Source organism: Tachypleus tridentatus, chromosome 1, assembly GCF_004210375.1.
Source record: "Tachypleus tridentatus isolate NWPU-2018 chromosome 1, ASM421037v1, whole genome shotgun sequence".
Classification (NCBI taxonomy): Eukaryota; Metazoa; Arthropoda; class Merostomata; order Xiphosura; family Limulidae; genus Tachypleus; species Tachypleus tridentatus.
In genome coordinates this window covers 169,579,291-169,600,722 of record NC_134825.1, presented here as the reverse complement: position 1 = coordinate 169,600,722, position 21,432 = coordinate 169,579,291, and the positions used below count along the sequence as shown (strand labels likewise).

At 35.6% G+C, this 21,432-nt stretch overlaps 1 protein-coding gene across 2 annotated transcripts in view; it reads left to right on the top strand.

Annotated features, from left to right (window-relative positions):
- LOC143230135 (leukocyte tyrosine kinase receptor-like) overlaps positions 1-21,432 on the top strand; it is a 100,296-nt gene that overhangs the window by 57,932 nt on the left and 20,932 nt on the right. The window contains exons 11-22 of one of the 2 annotated variants that reach the window (XM_076463203.1): positions 955-1,114; positions 2,469-2,616; positions 5,165-5,278; positions 8,170-8,341; positions 8,593-8,766; positions 8,901-9,161; positions 10,247-10,369; positions 14,370-14,565; positions 16,442-16,532; positions 18,285-18,349; positions 18,437-18,566; positions 19,679-19,776. In XM_076463203.1, coding sequence (XP_076319318.1) covers positions 955-1,114; positions 2,469-2,616; positions 5,165-5,278; positions 8,170-8,341; positions 8,593-8,766; positions 8,901-9,161; positions 10,247-10,369; positions 14,370-14,565; positions 16,442-16,532; positions 18,285-18,349; positions 18,437-18,566; positions 19,679-19,776 — 1,732 coding nt within the window. The remainder of the gene's footprint in view (positions 1-954; positions 1,115-2,468; positions 2,617-5,164; positions 5,279-8,169; positions 8,342-8,592; positions 8,767-8,900; positions 9,162-10,246; positions 10,370-14,369; positions 14,566-16,441; positions 16,533-18,284; positions 18,350-18,436; positions 18,567-19,678; positions 19,777-21,432) is intronic. The other variant, XM_076463211.1, reaches the window with a different exon arrangement.

The following is a 21,432-nucleotide window of genomic DNA, read 5'->3' as shown; positions in this document are numbered from 1 at the left end:
AAACACTCGCATAATTGTAAATGGTTCGTGTCTGTAATTGACGAAAAATTCGCGTGCAGCTCGGTGTTAATTCGCTATAAACTCATTTTATTCTTGAACCCAGAATCTTTCCTCTCAAGAAGGTCTTCTATTGGTGTTCTTTATGGTATGTTTAGGGAATTCACCCGAACTCACAGCGCTGTTAGGAAACTTGAGAAAAGAAGATACATTGAGCAATTTCTAAGAATGTGAAACATAATATTACATTTTGTAGAATTTTGCGCAAGACATCATGATACAATAGTTGAAAATTATTAGAGTTAATTGCGTGCAGAACAGGTCCTTAAATCGTAATAACACCATGACTTGGAATTCTCACCACGTAACTTTATTGAACCTGATTCTTTTTTTTTTTTCTTATAAAAGTTTTGTTTTCATATTTTTCTCTCAGTCACGGTTTAATATGTTAGGAGAGGCACTTGATATCTCTATATGTGCTTTATATTGAATTTCATGTTTTCTTGGTTACCATAGCAACAGAACATTCGTAGAGGCAGAACAATAATCGTAACCTAGAACACGAGGATTTGGGCCGAGAGTAATCGTTTCTGATAACAAGATGAAATGGAAAGCTTTAACGATAAGAAATAGGAAATGAAAATGAACGTGAAATAAGTATTAAAAAAAAAAGAGAACGTCTTGGTTTTGGCATTTCGAAAGGTGCTTCTGGAACTTTCTTCAAATAGTGCGGAGCATGCGCCGTTAAACAGGAAACTTGACTATAGAATTTTCTGTCCAAAGATAACCCATTATGGCTCACGTTAAATAAACAAATGACATTGCTTTTGTTGGCGTGTGTGTATATACATATATACATAACGTTGGCGTGATGAACGTTGTAATGATTTAGTACATAGATTTGTTTCAAACAATAACTTCACTAGCACGTATATTTTTATATTACGTGAAATATAGGATATACTTTGACCACATGTGGAGCCAGGGGACGTTATGGTCCGATTAATGACCTGTGTAAAGATACTTATTCTGGTACTAGCACTAGAGTATCCGTCATTATGGAAGATCCCTTCAAAGGAGTCCAGATGTGGACCGTGCCAAAGACGGGAAAATACACGTAAGTTACTCCATCGTCTTATGTTAAAGTTTGAACGAAGCTGCACGAGCACATTTTATTAACATTTTAGATTTTTACTTACATGTTAATTACTGAGAAGGCTGCGTTGTAGAAGTTCGATAACAATAAATACTAATTTACTTACTTATATTCCGTGATATTTATTACACAAATTATTCTGCACTAAACCAAAGTTTAAATGACAGTAACACTAATGATAATGATGCCATTTCAATATATGTAACATCCTCAGCTAATGATGTTATTATAACTTGTATGAATATGAAGGCAAAGCCTCGTGATTAGAATTACAGATCTAACATCCTCAGCTAATGATGTTATTATAACTTATATGAATATGAAGGCAAAGCCTCGTGATTAGAATTACAGATCTAACATCCTCAGCTAATGATGTTATTATAACTTATATGAATATGAAGGCAAAGCCTCGTGATTAGAATTACAGATCTAACATCCTCAGTTAATGATGTTATTCCAACTTATTTTAATATGAAGTCAAAGCTTTGTTATTATAATTGCATATGTAACATCCCTAACTAATGATAAGGTAGAAAAGCAAATGAAACCGCACGATACTTCTGAGTTATATATAACACATGCATGGCGTTCGACTGCTTCCACGAGAACGTTGTGAAAACAAATGTTAACTCTGTCCACAAGAACGTGGTGAAAACAAATGTTAACTCTGTCCACAAGAACGTGGTGAAAACAAATGTTAACTCTATCAACGAGAACGTTGTGAAAACAAATGTTAACTCTATCCCTTATAAACGTTAACTTTCTTACTTCCACATTGAAACTATGTATGTAATTAGACACACAAATGTTAGCACTAGCTGTTACCTTGTGTAACAGTTTAAACTATATCAGTTGGCAAGTTACGTTTAAATTACCCCACCTGCGTAGTGGTGCGTGACAAATACTTGACTGTTCTAATTAATAAACCTTAACTAGTTCTGTCACCCTTGATTAAAACTTAGGCCATACTATTCAGCATGGCATACTAAATCTAAAGATGGACACCAGAACCGGAGGTTGTTTTAAGATATTAGATTATACGAGGCAACAGGATGCACTTAAATTGTTCCTAAAGATCTTGGCCAACCTTTGAATATAGTAAACAACGAATTATGTAAGAATTGTCCCTCTTATCCTGTGTCTGCCCTGTCCCTCTCTGTTTCTTAACCCTTGTAGGGTTTTTTTTTTTCACCTATAACTTTTTACGTTCTGTCATTTTATTTTTATAAACAAATACTAAGTTTCTATTACTTTAAGTATTGCTTAACCGTTTCACTACTCTCTTTCTCTACTATATGTATAATTATTTGAACAGCGTATTCGTCTATGGGGCTGGTGGTGGTGAAGGGGTAGAAAACAGAGGTACCAGCCGCGGAAGTTTTGTTCGTGCAACTTTTAATTGGGTCGAAGGGGAAGTTCTCTTTTTTCTGATTGGTCAGAAAGGTGTCGGCGCGTGTGTTGAAGTAAGTAACGCTTGAAATTAAACTATTAAATGATTTTGTGATTTCGAAAATTTCCGAAGTGCTTTCCCTCATTTTTTTTTTTTTTTTTAGGAAGGCGCGTGCTTTTCATTTTATTTTAAGGAATCCCATTAGAAATGTCAAAAATATCTGAATGTGTCTTATATCTTGAAGTTTAAAAGGAAAATTTCTGAGCTTTGACGTTTATAGAATGGCTGAAAATTATTTTAAAATATATGTTTATTTTAGTGTTAATATAAAATCTTAATTAAAAGTTACACCGCTATTTCAAAACTTATTAATATTTAATACATTTTACCGTATTGTTTGTAACATTTTAATATTCTGATAAAGTAAGCCCTTTTCTAGTTTCTCAGTTCGTGAGGCTTAGAACAGAAAACAAAAGTGATTGAACTTTCTTTTAACACGGACAGGACAGAGTGTCTGTGTTGTGGTTCTGATCACTTATGTTTGAATTAATTTTTATCATAGATCTGACGAGAGTTTGTGTTATGGTCTCACATATACCAGACGCCAACAACTTCAATCTGACAAAACGAGATATTTATTATTTAACTAGAAGCTGAGCATCGAACACCTCCAGTCAAACACATGAAGCTATTTTGACATCTTTTTCATACTGCACGGGTTATTAAACCTGTCTGGCTACACTTGAAAAAGTCCCCCGCGGGGATAGCGGTAAGTCTTCGGATTTACAACGCAAAATCAGAGGTTCGATTTCCATCGGTGAATACAGCAGATAGCCTGATGTGGCTTTGTTATAAAAAAAAACGCACGCGTTTGAAAAATCTAAATAATTATACTAAAAACAACAACATGGAAAATATGTACCCTTTCCTAAGAGCCGGTTGTAGGTTCACATTGTTGCGAGGAGGGTCAGGTGGGTAATTTGTGATTCCTGTAATGACCTTTTGTAGGCCCATGGATAAGCTACACGGAGAATATTTTTGGATTTTAAGTTTAAAGAAATCTTTATCACTGTCACCCGACATAGCCAAGTGGTTAGCGCTTCGATTCACAATCTGAGGGCCGTGGGTTCGAATCCCCCGTCACAACGAACATGCTCGCCCTTTCAGCTGCGGAAGCGTTATAATGTGACGGCTCATCCCATTATCTGTTGGTAAAAGAATAGCCCAACAGTTGGCGGTGGTAAGTAGTTACCTTCCCTTTAAGTCTTACACTGCAAAATTAGGGACAGCTAACGTCGTTAGCCCACATGTAGCTTTGCGCGAACGTCAGAAACAGTTTATCAGTGTTTTACTGTGATTTAACATTTATATAGAATGTGAAGACGCTTCAGTCTACTAATCATTTACTGTTTTATAATTTGATTGGAGAAAGGAAGTAATCTTCCCTCTTCCTTCTGCTAGTGCCAGGCCTGATCTTTCTAAGTGCACGTGATATCCATGGACCAACCAAGTGAGGCAATACATTTTTGTATAAAAGTTCTGGGCACTGATAAATCTGATTAGAAAACAATATCAGTCAATATACCTCTCGGGAAAAAGAAGTTGAAGAAATAGGACACCTTTGTAAGATAAAGTCGACTTCTGTGTCTACAATGTGTTGATAAAGCTTTGGACCAGGTGTGCCCTGGTGGTTATAATATTTGAACGTGAATTCAAAGATCTTCGTTTAGCTTTCTATTGTTATAAAATCGAGGTTCTCACTTTGGGCTCATGGGTGCGTTATAAGAGTTGAAGGTCGATCTCACTATTTAATTGCATTAGTCCGAGAGTTGGTGTTAGATGAAGTTACCTTCCTTTCAGTAAATCGACCCAAAATTAGTGATAACTTCTGTTGCAAATCTGTAATATAAAGTTATTTCCGGAACTTTACGACTAAACGTACACGCCACAAAAAGTGTGAACCGAAAAACACGAATGTTTCACTCATCTCCATGACTACACGTGCATTATTCACATATCTTCTTAACTACACTTGCAAGCAGTGGATAACTCTAGGCCTTTATTACAGATTGGTAATATACTATTGGAATCAAATCAAACCTTTTTATTACAATGTATAGTCCCACCAAACATGCTTGCCCTTTCAGCAGCGAGGGCGTTATAATGTAAGGGCCAATCCCACTATTCGTTGGCAAAGAGTAGCCCAAGAGTTGGCGGTGGGTGGTGATGACTAGCTGCCTTCTCTCTAGCCTTACACTGCTAAATTAGGGACGGCTAGCGTTGATAGTCCTCGTGTAACTTTGCGCGAAATTCTAAAAACAAACAATAAAACGTATAGATAGATCCGATTAAATAACACAAATAGTTGATACACACATCTCAGAGTTTACTAGCACAAGCAATGTGTAACGACAGTGAAAATACAATACAAACTGTAACTAGATGAGACGATACATGTCACTTGACGTGTATTTTAGAAATAAATTTCAGAATATTTTTTATTTTATTCACAGTAACTGATTTTGTTTTTCTTTAGTCAATTGTTATTTAAAAGTTATGATTCGAACCCTTGAGAAACATTCAAAAACAGTTTATGAAAGTTTTTGTTGCTATTGTACTAGCCACTGTCATGCAATCTCAGCCATTCGAGAGGGGGTATCCATGATTTACGTAAACACTACAAACGAAGACGAGGAGGGGGTGGAGGGGGTGGAGGAGCTACTTTTATATTTCGGGTAAGTCTCGAATCCTACGTACGATCTCATACTCTAACTGTCAGTTTAAGTCCAGTTTATCAGTTAAGAGAGAAAATTAGGTTGCACTATGAAAACGTATTTATTGATGAACCACCAGGTTAAGGTAAATAAAACAAAATGGTACATAAGAATGTATGTCAAACTATTTGAAAGTCTACTTATGGACATAAGCAACATATCAAGATAAAGGGACCTGAACTGAAACTTACGTTATCCAGTGGTCAGTGGCAACTTTACGTAATTACAACGCTAAAATGGGGACTTCGATTCCACACTGTGGACAACATAACAAGATGAAGGGACACGAACCGAAACTTAAGTTATCCAGTGGTCAGTGGCAAATGTACGTACTTAGAACGCTAAAATGGGGGCTTCGATTCCACACTGTGGACAAAGCACAAGTAGTCTATAGTGTGGCCTTGTACTAATCCCACAGTGGCTCGGCAGTAAGTCTAAAGACTTGTAACGCTAAAACTTCTTGTGGTGGGCACAGAACAGATAGCCTACTGTGTGTAGCTTTGCGCTTAACTTAAGCAAGCAAACACAATTCACACTAATACACCAGACAACAACACAACATTATATAACATTATATTCGAAGATAATTCAAACTTGAAGAAAATTTGTAATTAAACATAACGTTCCTATTGGTTTTAAATTTATCCCAGAATCCCGCATCTGAACCAAAACCATTATTAAATAAAAAATTACATAGGATCGCACAATGCAACGTCACTAGTAAAATAAGGAGAAATAACTGTACATAGCAGAAACCGGATTCACCAAACATAATAGAAAAAAACAAACCTTCCCATGTTTACCACAATTGGAACTAAAAAACACAATATATATAGTGAAAAAAACTATAATTTTAAACAAAGAAATAACACAGTATATATAGTGAAAAAAACTATAATTTTAAACAAAGAAATAACACAGTATATATAGTGAAAAACTGTAATTTTAAACAAAGAAAGAACATAGTATATATAGTGAAAAACTGTAATTTTAAACAAAGAAAGAACATAGTATATATAGTGAAAAAACTGTAATTTTAAACAAAGAAATAACATAATATATATAGTGAAAAAAACTATAATTTTAAACAAAGAAAGAACACTATATATAGTGAAAAAACTGTAATTTTAAACAAAGAAAGAACACAGTATATATAGTGAAAAAACTGTAATTTTAAACAAAGAAAGAACACAGTATATATAGTGAAAAACTGTAATTTTAAACAAAGAAAGAACATGGTATATATAGTGAAAAAACTGTAATTTTAAACAAAGAAATAACATAGTATATATAGTGAAAAACTATAATTTTAAACAAAGAAAGAACACAATATATATAGTAAAAAAACTGTAATTTTAAACAAAGAAAGAACACAGTATATATAGTGAAAAAACTGTAATTTTAAACAAAGAAAGAACACAGTATATATAGTGAAAAAACTGTAATTTTAAACAAAGAAAGAACACAGTATATATAGTGAAAAAACTGTAATTTTAAACAAAGAAAGAACACAGTATATATAGTGAAAAAACTGTAATTTTAAACAAAGAAAGAACACAGTATATATAGTGAAAAAACTGTAATTTTAAACAAAGAAAGAACACAGTATATATAGTGAAAAAACTGTAATTTTAAACAAAGAAAGAACAGTATATATATGTATAGTGAAAAACTGTAATTTTAAACAAAGAAGAAACCCTAACAAACGCAACATAAAGGAAGCCATCATAATTGAACAGAGCATCCCTTCTCTAAACCAACACCACGTGGAACAAGATACCTTCACCATAATCTCCGGTCATGTGACATTTTTGTTCAGTGCTGTGTGTGTTTGTATAAAAATATTCCCGTGCTTGTTACACTGCTTGTACCTGATTATGGCGAAACGCTGTACATTTGTTACTTGTAATAAAGTTCCATTCACTGTACATTCAAGCTGTCTGCAAACTTTATTATCTAGATGTAGGTTTTCTCGTAATTAAAACCTTTGCGCTCAAACAGCTTATCTCAAAAATTAAATTTTATTTCAAAAGCAAATAAGCAGCGCTTTTTGCAAAATTAAAGTTGGAGTATATCCGGAGAAGATTCGATTTTTCAAGTTAACACAGCTTTCTATGGAAGTCTTCATTTTATTAATGTGACACAGCATTTGGGTACTAAATTGTTGAAAATTAAACAACAACAAAAGTGTATTAACCTGAGGCTTAAAATCATTACCAGCTAAAGCGCCATCTTAATTTTGTAAAAGCGCTAACTTTGATTTTATTTGTTTGTAGTTAATCATAAGGCTATACAACAAGTTAGCTGTGCTGTGCCCAACACAGGTATCGAAACCTGATTTATGGCGTTATACGTCTTCAGACATGCCGCTGTGCCACAGGAAGAGCTACCTGGCGTGTAGTTATTCAACTAAAAATTCTGTCTGAATTGAGTGCCTCCTTATTTTGTTTTGTTATGTAAGCAAATTGTACAATAAGTAATATTTAGTGCTTCTTCGACCTGGCATGGCCAGATGGGTTGAGGCGTTCGACTCGTAATCTCAGGGTCGCAGGTTCGAATCCCTGTCGCACCGAACATGCTCGCCCTTTCAGCTGTGGGGGAGTTATGATATTACGGTCACTTCCACTATTGGTTGATAAAAGAGTAGCCCAAGAGTTGGCAGTGAGTGGTGATGACTAGCTGCCTTCCCTCTAGTCTTACATTGCTAAATTAGGGACGGCTAGCGCAGATAGCCCTTCGTGTAGCTTTGCGCCAAATTCAAAAACAAACAAACAAACAAGTTCTTATTCTACAGTAAATCAATGATTAAATGAGAAACCAGAAACCAATTGTTATATTTATTTACACAACAGTTAGACCCTCGCACTGGTCGTCCAGTTCCCCTGGTGATTGCTGCCGGAGGTGGAGGTCTCTCTCACACAAGAAACGACGACTTTCGTACAGCGGTAGATCCTAACGGACGAGGGATAACCTCAAATCTTTTAACGACTAACGGTCGCTCTTCCCGAGTCGGAGACGGAGCTGGTGAGTAATAGAGTAGAATTTTTTTTTTTTTAACGGAATGAGTTTTATTTTTTTTACAGAAGTTTTTATTGAGATTATTAAAAGTAGGGGTCGTGTTTTAAAATTCTGGTATTTTAATTCCATCAACAATTTTGGAGTAAACAGCTTGAAACAAATTATAAATGCTTTTGCATTACGTATTTAAACCAATTAAGATGGTTTTTACTAACACACACACATATGAGGCCTTGTTATTCGTCTTGGAACTCTAGGTGGCGGAGGAGGTTGGAACGACACAACTCAGTATAACACCTCAGGATTGTCACTGATAGAGGGCGCCCTCGGTGGTCAAGTGTGTCAGGAAGGGCAAAATTGGAAAACCAATGGCGGATTTGGGGGTGGTGGAGGAGGGTGTTCCGCAGGTGGAGGTGGGGGTGGCTATAAAGGTGTGTTTTGTAGTTCTGATTAATAAGGTGTTCTTTCTTTTTTTTCCTTGATTATATGATTTACAAACGCTACATTAATCTGTCCAGAGATTTGATTTGTCAAATTATTAATAAAAATTATAAAAACAATCCAGGAGGCAATACTTCCTATGAAGACAGTTACTTCACCAATGGTCGAGGGGGAACGTCATACGTAAATCCAGAAGCTTTCCTGACCTTTGCAGAGCCAGGATCGCATGAAGGTGATGGGAAAGTGGACATTGCACCTGCCCATACGGACTGTAGCTGTGAATACATGTGTGTTCTTTTGGACAAAGAAAGACAAGTCTTCCACTGTATCTGTCCCGACGATCAGATACTGCAGTCAGACGGAATTACTTGTCTCCATGACAACGGTAATTATTATTATTCGTGGTTGTCTTGAATCTATTCACAGAAATATTTGAAAAATGTCCTGCAAGGCCTGATCTTTCTAAGTACACGTGGTGTATGTAGATAAAGCAAGTGAGGCAATACATTTTTTTTAATACAAGCCATAACCTGTAACTATTGTAATCTGAGGATCGCGGGTTCGAATCCTAGTCACACCAAACATGCTCGCCCTTTCAGCCGTAGGGCCGTTATAACATTACAGTCAATCCTACTGTTCGTTAGTAAAATATAGTCCCAAGAGTTGGCGGTGGGTGGTGATGACTAGCTGCTTTCCCTCTAGCCTTATACTACTAAATTAGAAACGGCGGTGCAGACAGCACTCGTGTTGCTTTGTGCGAAATTAAAAAAAAACAACAACAATAAAAATGTGAATATTTTAGTGGAGTTAATGGCGATAGAAACAAATTATTGTCTCAACAGCATTTAATAAAAATTCTGTCTTTAATAATAAGGTAACAATTGTTTTTTAAAAGGAAAGGTAAGAGTTTGTTGAAATATTTTAATTAAAGTCTTGAGTTAGCACATTATACACACATAAATCTACTGTGTTAACGTACTGCCGTTTGTTAGGAATGTGTCAGGCTTTAAGAATAATAAATATTTTTATTTCTTGCTTTTAAAGCTCACGTGTCGCGCTGTATTGTAGCTTAACAGAGTGGAGAATTCTGTTTGTGATGTGTGGTTTACGTCTGATGTACTGATATCATGACAGTACGCTCACATATTAAAAACCATTTTGTAATATTTGGGTTAGATTTCAACATGATAATGTAACTTACAATTCATTCACTCAGCATTTTTTATTATTATTTTTCATATTATTTTTACTTATATTTTAAATTAGATGTTCCACATAATTATGTGTCATTACCAAAACTTTAACTTCTTAACACGTTAAGTTTAAAAAACAAGACTATAGTTAAGATAATAACCAACAAAAACAGGTTTTCACGTAATGTTTTCACAAATTATTGGTTTTTATGTGATGTGCAACAGAGAATGTTTTTCCTCCAATCTTTACTGAAAAACCAACATCATGTCATTGCAGAGCATCCTGAAGTCACCGACCACAAAAGTGACGGGTTTCATCTTGCGACACACCACCTGGTGGTGATTATTCTGTGTATCCTGGTGACGGTAGCAGTGATATTGTTCTTCTGCGTGCTGGCGTGTAAGTTCCAGGTTCCCCAGCGAGCAGAGGAGGGGCCTAACCCTCCCGAGATAGTTCTGCAGGTAGAGAAGGGCAGGAACAGTTGATGGAACAGCCGATTTTATTTTCGATATATACTTAGGGATAGAGGACCCAACAACCGATCTCATATTGAGTATATCTTCAGAGGACAGGGATAATATGGGATCCGAGTTTGAGGAGCAATCTCTCTTTAGTTTGGCTATGGAAATAAAACAGACCAAACTATAAAAACAAGAAACGATTATTTTAAACCCTAAACAACTTAAAAGCATTTAAAAAAAAGCTTTTCTCTCAGCCTTGTTAATACTATTCATTTATTCTTATCTCTTAGATCATTGACAATTAAAAAAAATCGTCAATTTAAAACGTCCAGTCTTTGTATTAGAAACACCTGTGTATTTACGCTACACGTTAGAAACGCCTGTGTATTTACGCTATACATTAGAAACGCCTGTGTATATTTTAGTTGTGGTTTGTTTTGTTTTTAAAGATAGCACGCGACATTTAAATTATAGAACTGTCAGGTAAGAATCTTTAACATTTGTTAAACTTTTTTTTTCGTTGCCTAAGGAGGCCCCTTTAATCTTTATTTGCCTGTTTTAATTGTGACTCTGTTACCTATTAGAAAACAAAACATGTTTTAAGTATTTCTATCATGCCAATATTAACGAACGATCATTTTTACTTTAGCGCTAATAGAGGTTAAAACGACACATAGACGCATGAACAACACGTTTTAAGTACTTACAAACTGCCAAATATCAATGAACCTCCATTTTTGTTTAGTGCTAACAGTTAGAGCTTAAAAAGTCCCTTAGATACATGAACTGTGTTATTGAAATTTTTTAATGCTGTAAATGGCTTTAAATGTCGTCCTAGCGAAGAAGTGTGTGCCTTAAATTAAATAAAAACATTAGAAGAAGAACCTATGTTAATAAGTTAATTATAAATATAACTGGTAATTTCTTTTTATGTAGAGAAAAATTTAGACTTCGAGGCAAAAACGATAGAAGCTTTTAACATTGGTATTACTTACACCAATGTTCTTACTAGTAACATTAAAAAGTCAGTCATTAAAATTTAAAAAGATTCAAATCTTCCAAATAGGTTATGTTGCAGAGCTTACCACAACTAGTTACAATAATTATTGTTTGAAAATACCACAAACTTTTGTAGAAAGAACTGATCAACTCACTCATTATTATTTTACCTAAACGAGTAAGGCCCAGCATGGCCAAGTGTGTTAAGGCGTTCGACTTATAATCCGAGGGTCGCGGGTCCGAATCCCGGTCGCACCAAACATGCTCGCCCTTTCAGCCGTGGGGGGCATTATAATGTTACGGTCAATCCCATTATTCGTTGGTAACAGAGTAGTCCAAGAGTTGGCGGTGGGTGGTAATGACTAGCTGCCTTCCCTCTAGTCTTACACTGCTAAATTAGGGACGGCTAGCGCAGATAGCCCTTGTGTAGCTTTGCGCGAAATTCAAAACAAACAAACAAACTGAACGAATATATCCTACTACGAGCCTACAACGTCAAAGTAAAGAGTTCAATTCCCCGTTATGAACAGAGCAATGTGGTTTTTCTCTCAAAAAAATAAATAAATAAGTACTACGTTATACCGATACGAAAAATGGGTTTCGATACTCACGTTTGGCGCAGTCCAGACAGCCCATTGTGAAGCTTTGCCTTTAGTAACAAACAAATAGGACGTTAATTTATTAAAGCAAAATTAAAAACTGCTAGTGCAGCTAAGCCTTATGTGAATTTAAGAGTATATCGGCTGCAAACTATTTAAAAGTAAAATTTTAATATTTATTATCTTAATTAACTTTTTTTTTTTTACTGCACTCCATCTGTACTGTCAAACTACTCGACTTTATGAAATAGTAAAATTTATCGTAGTAATTTAAGTGACATGTTACGCCGTAGAAACTATATAATAGGCTTTTCTGGGTCATTAGACATTTGTTAGTGAAGATTAGGTTAAATTTGGTCAATATTAGTATCACGCTTTTCGAGGGAAAGGAAATCATCTAGTTTCTATACGTTTGGTAAGTAATTTCTATTCCATTTTTTTTCTTAATTTTACTTTCAGTAGTATTATTAATTAGAATGTTTATACCATATGTAGATTTTGTTTTTATTTTCCAATTTGTTTTACAATATACATATATTTTTGGAAGGATTAGTCTGCAATGTTAGCCTGCTCTACATGGATTTATGATTGACATAAATTTCCTAAGGTAGCCGAACTTCGTGATATATATTATTGGGATTACGACCGAAAATGTCGTTAACCAGAGGGTGTACCAACTGATAAATCAGTTCATTGTAATCGTTATAAGTAAGAACGGTGTTTTGTATCAGCTATATTCATTATTAGGCTAAATGCTAGTTCTAAATTATATGAGTAGCTTGGTGTAATTAGAAGTTAATAATAGTTTTGAAAAAGATTGTGTAGCTATCGCTCTTTCTAATATTTTAATGATCATAAGAGGAACTTATCTAACGTTTGAACTCGGAATTAAAATACCACAAAATTGTGATATACTGATGAGTTACAAAATTATAATTTCGGAACTTACTAATAATTTAAAATATCCTAATATCGTGACGTACTAACAAGTTAAAAGACTATAATATTGTGACTTACTAACGAGTTAAAAGAGAACGATATTGTGACTTACTAATGAATTAAAAGATTATAACATCGAATCTTAGTAACGAGTTAAAAAACCACAATATTGTGATTTACGAGTTAAAGGACCATAATATCGTGTTTTAGTAACGAGTTAAAGGACCACAATATTGTTACTTACTAACGAGTTGAGAGGTTACACGTGATCTTGGTTTGTTATCTATTCGCTACAACACAAAATTTAGGATGTGAGAACCATAAAATGCACAAGAAATCTTTATTCCGTCTAAATGAAGAACATCTATTCGAACACCACGTATTTATAGACTCCATGGTAATTAAGTTGTTCCTTGTTATTCCACAATGTGAGTCGTATAGATATTAATGAGGGAACACTGCAGAAGAAATCAGTAGAAATGACAGGCGTAAAGCTGAACTCCAAGTTTCGTTTCTTAACCTAACCTTGAACATTAAACAGTTTTTCATAGCAATTTTCAAAATCAAATGATCAGGAATTTAGAGGAAGTGTGGTAGTGATAAAGGCTGTTTCGGCTGTTATCCAGTGAAAATGAAGTTAAAAACAGTTAATTTGATTTATGTTCTTGTTCTTCTTGTCATCCAGTTAAAAATTCGTTACGTTTGATGTGTTACATAGGCCTTTAAGTCATGTGTTATTTTTATATTGAATAAACCAACCTTAATTAACAACGTTTAAAACTCTAACATTTTCTAAAAAATAATTTTATTCGATATTTATTTATGGATAATTAGACACAATAATATTTTTTGTCTTCTTCTGATGTGCTGTGTTTCGTCCGTGAGTTAACACATTTCATATCGATTCTCGTGTTTCGTCACTCTTCGTGACGCTAGTCTGCTTATTTATTTTCGTTTATTTTAAGTAAAAACTTCCGTCTTTTGATAACATTGTAAATGTTCTCCTTTGATCATTTTGATTTTGTAAATAATATTTAAAATTTAAAAAATAAATGAAATACCCCATTATATAAAGTACCGAATAAAGTACTTTTGGTTACAATTTTTTTTACCAGTTTAATCTGGCATTATCATTTGCAAAAACTGGTGTTGTACCTCATGGTGCCAGGTTAACATGGCGGGACTACACTCTGTGTATTCGACAACAAATAAGTTTTAACGATTTTGAATTATTTATCACTTAAACCCCGAAGAATGTATGACTTAAATTTTGATTATTCTTAGCTTATATTATTGTATTTTCCTTTATCTCAGATACATTTTCTTTAAAAAAAAGTTATTAAGTTATACGGCAATATAGTAAAATGAAATTAGCTTAGAGCTAAGTTTTCTTTCTTCCAGTCAATTGGTACCGAACAAAGGTTAACCGAAACATGAACCGAGAGCCCCTTAACAGCCCCGATCTACAACTTACTTGGATACGTCAAAATAACGGTGGGATGGTAACAGAATATAACCCTAACTACGAGTTTGGCGGGAGCACATACACCATCCAAGATTTACCAGAAATACCCAGAGAAAACCTAACACTAGTCAAGTAAGTTATTATTACTTCGTCCGCCCCATTTTTTGGTGGGGGAAGTCAATAACGTATTTTGATTTTTTGGAAGATTAAAGACTGTTATTGTAGATTTGCACCACAAAAAATGTGGCAATATTTGTAACTTTAGAGAAAGCTTTCCGCAATTTAAACTTTGTTTGTTTTCTTTCTGTTGCTAACGCTCGGGATGGATTTGTCAAATGAACACTACAGTATGTTAGCGACATACACTTTCTTAGTGTTAGTCTTACACTGCTAAATTAGGGGCGGCTAGAGGGAAGGCAGCTAGTCATCGCCAACTCTTGGGCTACTCTTTTATCAACGAACAGTGGGATTGACCGTCACACTATAACGCCACCATGGCTGAGAGGGTAAGCATGTTTAGTGTGACGGGGATTCGAACCCGCGACGACCCTCGGATTACGAGTCGAGTTCCTTAACCACCTGGCCATGCCGGGCCCTGTTCCATGTGAGTGTGGCGTTTATTTTGCAAATTCATGATTATCCATCCATGTTAGTCTGACATCATCTGACAAATCCATCTAGGAATCTTGTCCATATTTTATAGTTTCTTATTTTTGTGTCATTATTTGATAGAAACTTGTAAAACACCTTAGAGTTAGCGAGAAAGCAGCTAAGAAGGTTTAGGCTTGTGTTTAGTGTTGTAACTTTGAACTTAAGATTACAAAACAAAAATCGCATGTTATTGACTTCATTTTTGCTCTAACATTAAGATGTTGAAAATGTTCAACATTAATCTTACGAAGGGCCATTGGCCGAAAAATTTGCATTCGAGGATTGGTTTATTTGAAATTTCGCGCTAAGCTACACGAGAGATATCCGCGCTAGCCATTCCGAATTTATCAGAGAAAGACGAGACGACATCACCATACACCGACAACTCTCAGGCTACTCTTTTGCCAACGAATGGTGGGATTGACCGTAACAATATAACGACGTCGCAGCCTAAAGGGCGAGCATGTTCGGTGGTATGGTGATTCGAACCCGTGACTCGATTACTGCGAGTCAGTCGCCTCAGCCATCTGACCACGACGGTTTCCTTTCGAGAAAATTCTGTTATAATTATCTCTTATGTGGTATTTTTATAACGTAGTGCTTTTTACTTTCTGCCGTCTACCTCTAATGTTTGACGCAGCTGCGTGTTCGTGACATGTATAAATTGTTTGTTTGTTTTTGAATTTCGCACAAAGCTACTCGAGGGCTATCTGTGCTAGCCGTCCCTAATTTAGCAGTGTAAGACTAGAGGGAAGGCAGCTAGTCATCACCACCCACCGCCAAATCTTGGACTACTCTGTTACCAACGAATAATGGGATTGACTGTAACATTATAATGCCCCCACGGCTGAAAGGGCGAGTATGTTTGGCGCGACCGGGATGCGAACCCGCGACCCTCGGATTACGAGACGCACGCCTTAACACGCTTGGCCATGCCATGTTAAACAAACAACTTAAGTAGTCCTTTATGTTAACAACGACAGTAATAAAGAAATAAAAAGAAATAATTCAAGTCAAATATCAGAGAAGTGATAGTTTGTCAGCAGTAGCTCCCAGTTTTACATGTTCCTTGGTCCCCTAGTGGCACAGCAACATGTCTACGTACGTACATTGCTATAAATCGGGTTTTGATAGCACTTTGTGTTCCTTTGTGCTTAATAACAAACAATAATAAATATGTTCCCAGATGTATTCACGTACCCCGGAATACCAGTTTATAATATGAAGTACATCTAACTTATTCTATAATTTTGTGCCTTTTAAAGGTAAAGTTTGCTTATTGAAATATGCTCATGACAATTAAACAGATAAAACCAATTATTCAATTGTTTTAGTTGTCTTTTGTCGTGTTTTGCAGAGCCTTGGGCCAAGGAGCGTTTGGTGAGGTTTACGAAGGATACCTGTCTAACGTACCAGATGAACCGTGTAACATGGCGGTTGCTATAAAGGTAAGCTTCATATGTTAGTTTCGCAATGGGACGAAGAGTGAAAATAGATAATTATGATAAGAAATGTTAGGCGTATAACTGAATAAAACCCGTTTTACGATGTACCGATAATTATGCGAGATATTTGATGGGATTACCTCATTAACAATTTGCAATAACTGAAGCCTAATCAACAGCTTCATGGATTTTTTTCTCCGTGGGTGTTATCACCCGTTGGTACAGCGGAAAGTCTGCGGATTTACAACGCTAAAATCAGGGGTTCGATTCCCTTTGGTGGGCTCAGCAGATGGCCCGATGTGGCTTTGCTATAAGAAAACATTCACACACCCAAGGGTGTTTTAAAAGTGAAATAGATGCCCCTTTTTATAAAGCTACAAATTAAGTAAAAACACGTGCAAAACTTATATGAATAAAGAAGACAGTATCCATGTAGGTTTCACGTGTACCTTGTATTGTCAGCCAAGAGTGTTGTTTTGTGAGACGTTTAAATGAACAATGCTGCCACTGTTGTTTTAGATGTTGGATTTTGTGAGATGTTTTTGACGCAAGAATCATCACCTATCGTTTGGTGTATGATGTCTTAGGTGGCCTGTCATGGGTTAAGGCGTGCGACTCGTAATCTGAGGGTCGCAGATTCGTATCCCCATCGCACCAAACATGCTCTCCTTTTCGGCCTTGGGGGCGTTATAATGTGATGGTCAATCTCACTATTTTTTCGTAAAAGAGTAGCCCAAGAGTTGGCGATGGGCGGTGATGACTAGCTGCCTTCCCTCTAGTTTTACACTGCTAAATTAGGGACGACTAGCGCAGATAGCCCTCGAGTAGCTTTGCGCAAAATTAAAAAAACAACAACCAATAAACAATGGTGTCATAGCCAACAAACCAATCAGCGCAGCTCGTTTATTTTACGTTGTACTTATTGGTCCTAAAAAGAAAATATGCTCATGCTTCGATAGAAACGACTTTTTTTTTAAATATATGCTACCCCTTCTGAAAAGAAGCTGTTTAGTGAAATTGAGCCTAGCCAAGCGCTACATGGGTAAATATTGCAAGTTTGTTTTACGAACCTATAAAGCATGTAAAATATGAGCAATTGAAAATATACTATGATTCAACGATTTGATGTCGTGTTTTTAAAACAAGTAAACTTAATATTTCATATACCAGCGCGCCATCTATTGTCGATTAATAAAATAATTTGTGTTTAGGATGTTGTATATTAATTTAATTTTGTGTTTAGGATGTTGTATATTAATTTAATTTTGTGTTTATATTTCTAAACGTTACGTGTTGATGCTTATTTCTGAACTTTGTCTTTACGAAAAATTTAATCTCTTAAATGTCTCATTTGTTAAACACTAAAAATGTAATACTTTTCTTTTAATATAAAAACTTAAAAGTTTTACCGCTGACAAAAGTAAATGTTTATTAACCCTATTAAACGAACACAAAATAAGTTTACCTTCTCGTTTTAAACTATTTTCTACAATTTTATATTTAATTTCAGTGTATATAGTGGTTACCTGATGGGTTGGCGGTAAACTTGCGAACTAAAATCGGGAGCTGGATAAGAATAATCTACTGTGCATAAAGATGTCAACAGTATAAAGTAATTTTGAGGACTCAATTTGTATTTTTCATAGCATGACAACAGAAATAGAATGCAAGAAATGAGACATTCTATAGTATCCTATAAAGCTAATTATTTTTAATTTACTGCTCACTTATAATCAACATTTTATTTTTTCTCAGACACTTCCAGAATTCTCATCTAGCCAATCAGAACTGGACTTTCAGATGGAAGCACTGATCATGAGGTAATAGTTTATTCTGCTTATAATGTACAAATATAACTTTATTGAAAAGCACGTTTAACCAAGTGAAATATTTTTATTCTATTTCAGCAAATTCAACCACTCCAACATCGTTGGTTTTATTGGTGTCTGTTTCGAAAAAATGCCTCGGTTCATCGTGCTGGAGTTATTGACAGGGGGAGATTTGAAGTCTTTCTTAAGAGATTCTAGGCCTAAGCCGGTAAAACGTGTTAAATGTTTTTTTTGTTCTTTTTTTTTAATTTTGCTCATATATTCACGAGGGCTATCTGCGCTAGCCGTCCCTAATTTAGCAGTGTAAGACTAGAGGGAAGGCAGCTAGTTATTACCACCCACCGCCAACGTTTGGGCCACTACTCTTTTACCAAAGAATAGTGGGATTGACCGTAGGTTTATAACGCCCCCACGGCTGAAAGGGGAAGCATGTTTGGTGCGAAGGGGATTCGAACCTGCGACCCTTAGATTACGAGTCGAACGCCTTAACCCATCTGGCCATGCTAGGCCCAAACATTACAACCTGTACCCTGGGGGATCCTTTCAATTGGACCCTCCCACTGTCACAACGTTATTTCTGTGGACATACAACACCAGAAACCAAGTTTCGATACCCGTTATAGGCAAAACGCAGATAGTCCATGGTATAGCTTTGCGTTTAATTTAGCAGTATTCTTAGATAACTTGTTTCTATGGTGATGTTCGATGTTTTATTTCATTTCATTTTTGTACTTTTCCCCGCAGTTTAATTTTGTCTAATTTTTTTTTTTCACTCAATGGATAATTGTTTTTTCTTTTAATTTTTCACCAAGAGATGGCGATCTAACGTTATTAGAACTATAATAGTTCAGTGTGTTGAGCTAACCCTTTGTGACTCAGCCATGAGCCTGAGGGCTTATAACGTTAAAAATATTGGATTTTGATACCCGCGGTGAACAGAGCACAGATAGCCAATTGTATAACTTTACGTTTACCAACAAAGAAGTATTATACTAATTTTTGTGGTGCTGTTACGCTGCAGAACAAGCAAAGTAATTCAGTTTGAAACTGAGTGCCAACTGATTTGATAATGACAGCCTTGTTTCTTGCACTGACTACAGGGCCGTATAATGAGATGATTAACAGGCGATTTGGAAGAAGGCCTAAAATCTATGTAATTAATATAATTTGTTTTTATATTTAGTCAGATCGCACCTGCAGTATTTGTTTTTCTTTATTCCACACTGTATAATATTGTTATATTTTTCGTTGTCCTAATTGTACCATCTTATTCCTAAAAAAATCATGTTAACATTATCCCCTGTTTCTTGTTTATTTCAGGATATGAGGTCATCCTTAAGCATGTTAGATCTTCTGGCCTTACCTATGGATGTTGCCAAAGGTTGCCAGTATCTGGAGCAGAACCACTTTATTCACAGGTTAAAATATCAGATAACTGAATTAAAGAGGTTATTTTAGAACATCAATTGCCTAAAGTTTAAAATTATGTTGCAGTTAGATAAATTTTCGATTCCGGGAAAGTTAAAGGACAGTGGACTTTGATAAAACATTTCAAGTGTTGTACTTTAACTTACTTACTAACTAGAAATGTGATTTTAATTGAATTCGAAATTATACGTACTTCACGTATCTAAAATATCTCGCATCAATTTCCAAATTTGGTAGTATGAGTAATCAGAACTGTTTCGTTTGTTGAATTTCGCGCAAAGCTACATAAGGGCTATCTGCGCTAGTTGTCCCTACTTTAGCAGTTTATGACTAGAGGGAAGGCAGCAAGTCATCACCACCCACCGCCAACTTTTGGTGTGCTCTTTCACCAACAATAATAAGATTGGCCGTAATTTTATAACGCCCCCACGGCTGAAAGGGCGAGCGTGTGTGGTGCGACAGGGATTTGAGTCCCTTAACCGCCTGGTTATGCTGGGCTCTGATCAGAAATGAACAAGAAATACGTTTAAAAATTAGTGTATTCAATAACTTCGAGCTCTTTCAGTCGTGGGGGCGTTATAATGTTACGATCAATTCCACTATTCGTTGGTAAAAGAGTAGCCCAAGAGTTGGCGGTGGGTGGTGATGACTAGCTTCATTCCCTCTAGTCTTACACTGATAAATTAGGGACAGCTAGTGGAGATAGTCCTCGTGTAGCTTTGCGCGAAATTCAAAAACAAACAAACTAACTTTGAAACAATTATTACTTGATTTGTTTTCTTAGAACTTATAAGCGAAAGTATAAGTATGTATAATAATAAGCCAACCATATGTAGACGTAAGGAATACATAAACACTGCACATGATATATAAAACAAAGTTAGGAAATAAAAAATATATAATACAGGGTGTTCGGAAAGTCACTGTGCACTTATATGTTTATTAACAGACTAGTTTCAGTGTAGAATACAGGAGGTAAATATGAATAACAATAATAAACAATGTTGAAAGTGACCCCCGTTGTCATCAATACAGGCCTGGATCCTTCTTATTTTGTTTCTAAACACCGCTATCAGTTGCTGGCTTGAAATAGACTAAATGAATGCTGTTCTGCTTTCAAGTCATCCAGCGTGCGCGGACGATCCCGATACACTGCAGATTTTGCTGCTCCCCGCAGATAAAAGTCTGGTGAGCGTGGGGGCCACACGTCTTTGGAAATAATGCGGTCTCCAAAACATTCCTTTAATAACCGCATAAATCTGTGAGATGTGTGGACAGTGACACCATTCTGTTGAAACCATGAATAACTGATTCCATCACTTGTCATCTGATACCTCTCGAATGAATAATAGGCAATAAGTAGCAGTTTTTTGTCTTTTCATAAACTAGGAGAAGCTTATAATCAGAATACAAATAGTAGAAAAGACGTGGAAAAAAATAATGAAATAATAAAAATAAGTGAAAATCAGTAAAAACACATCTATGACAAAAACTTTATATTAATTTGCAACGTTTTGGGCAAAAGCTCTTCGTCAGGCAGTTTGTTGTTAGCCTCTCTCTTTGCACACAGTTTAAAATAGCCTGACGAATGTCTTTTTTTTCCAAAACGTTGCGAATTAACGTAAAACTTTTGTAATGGACAAGTG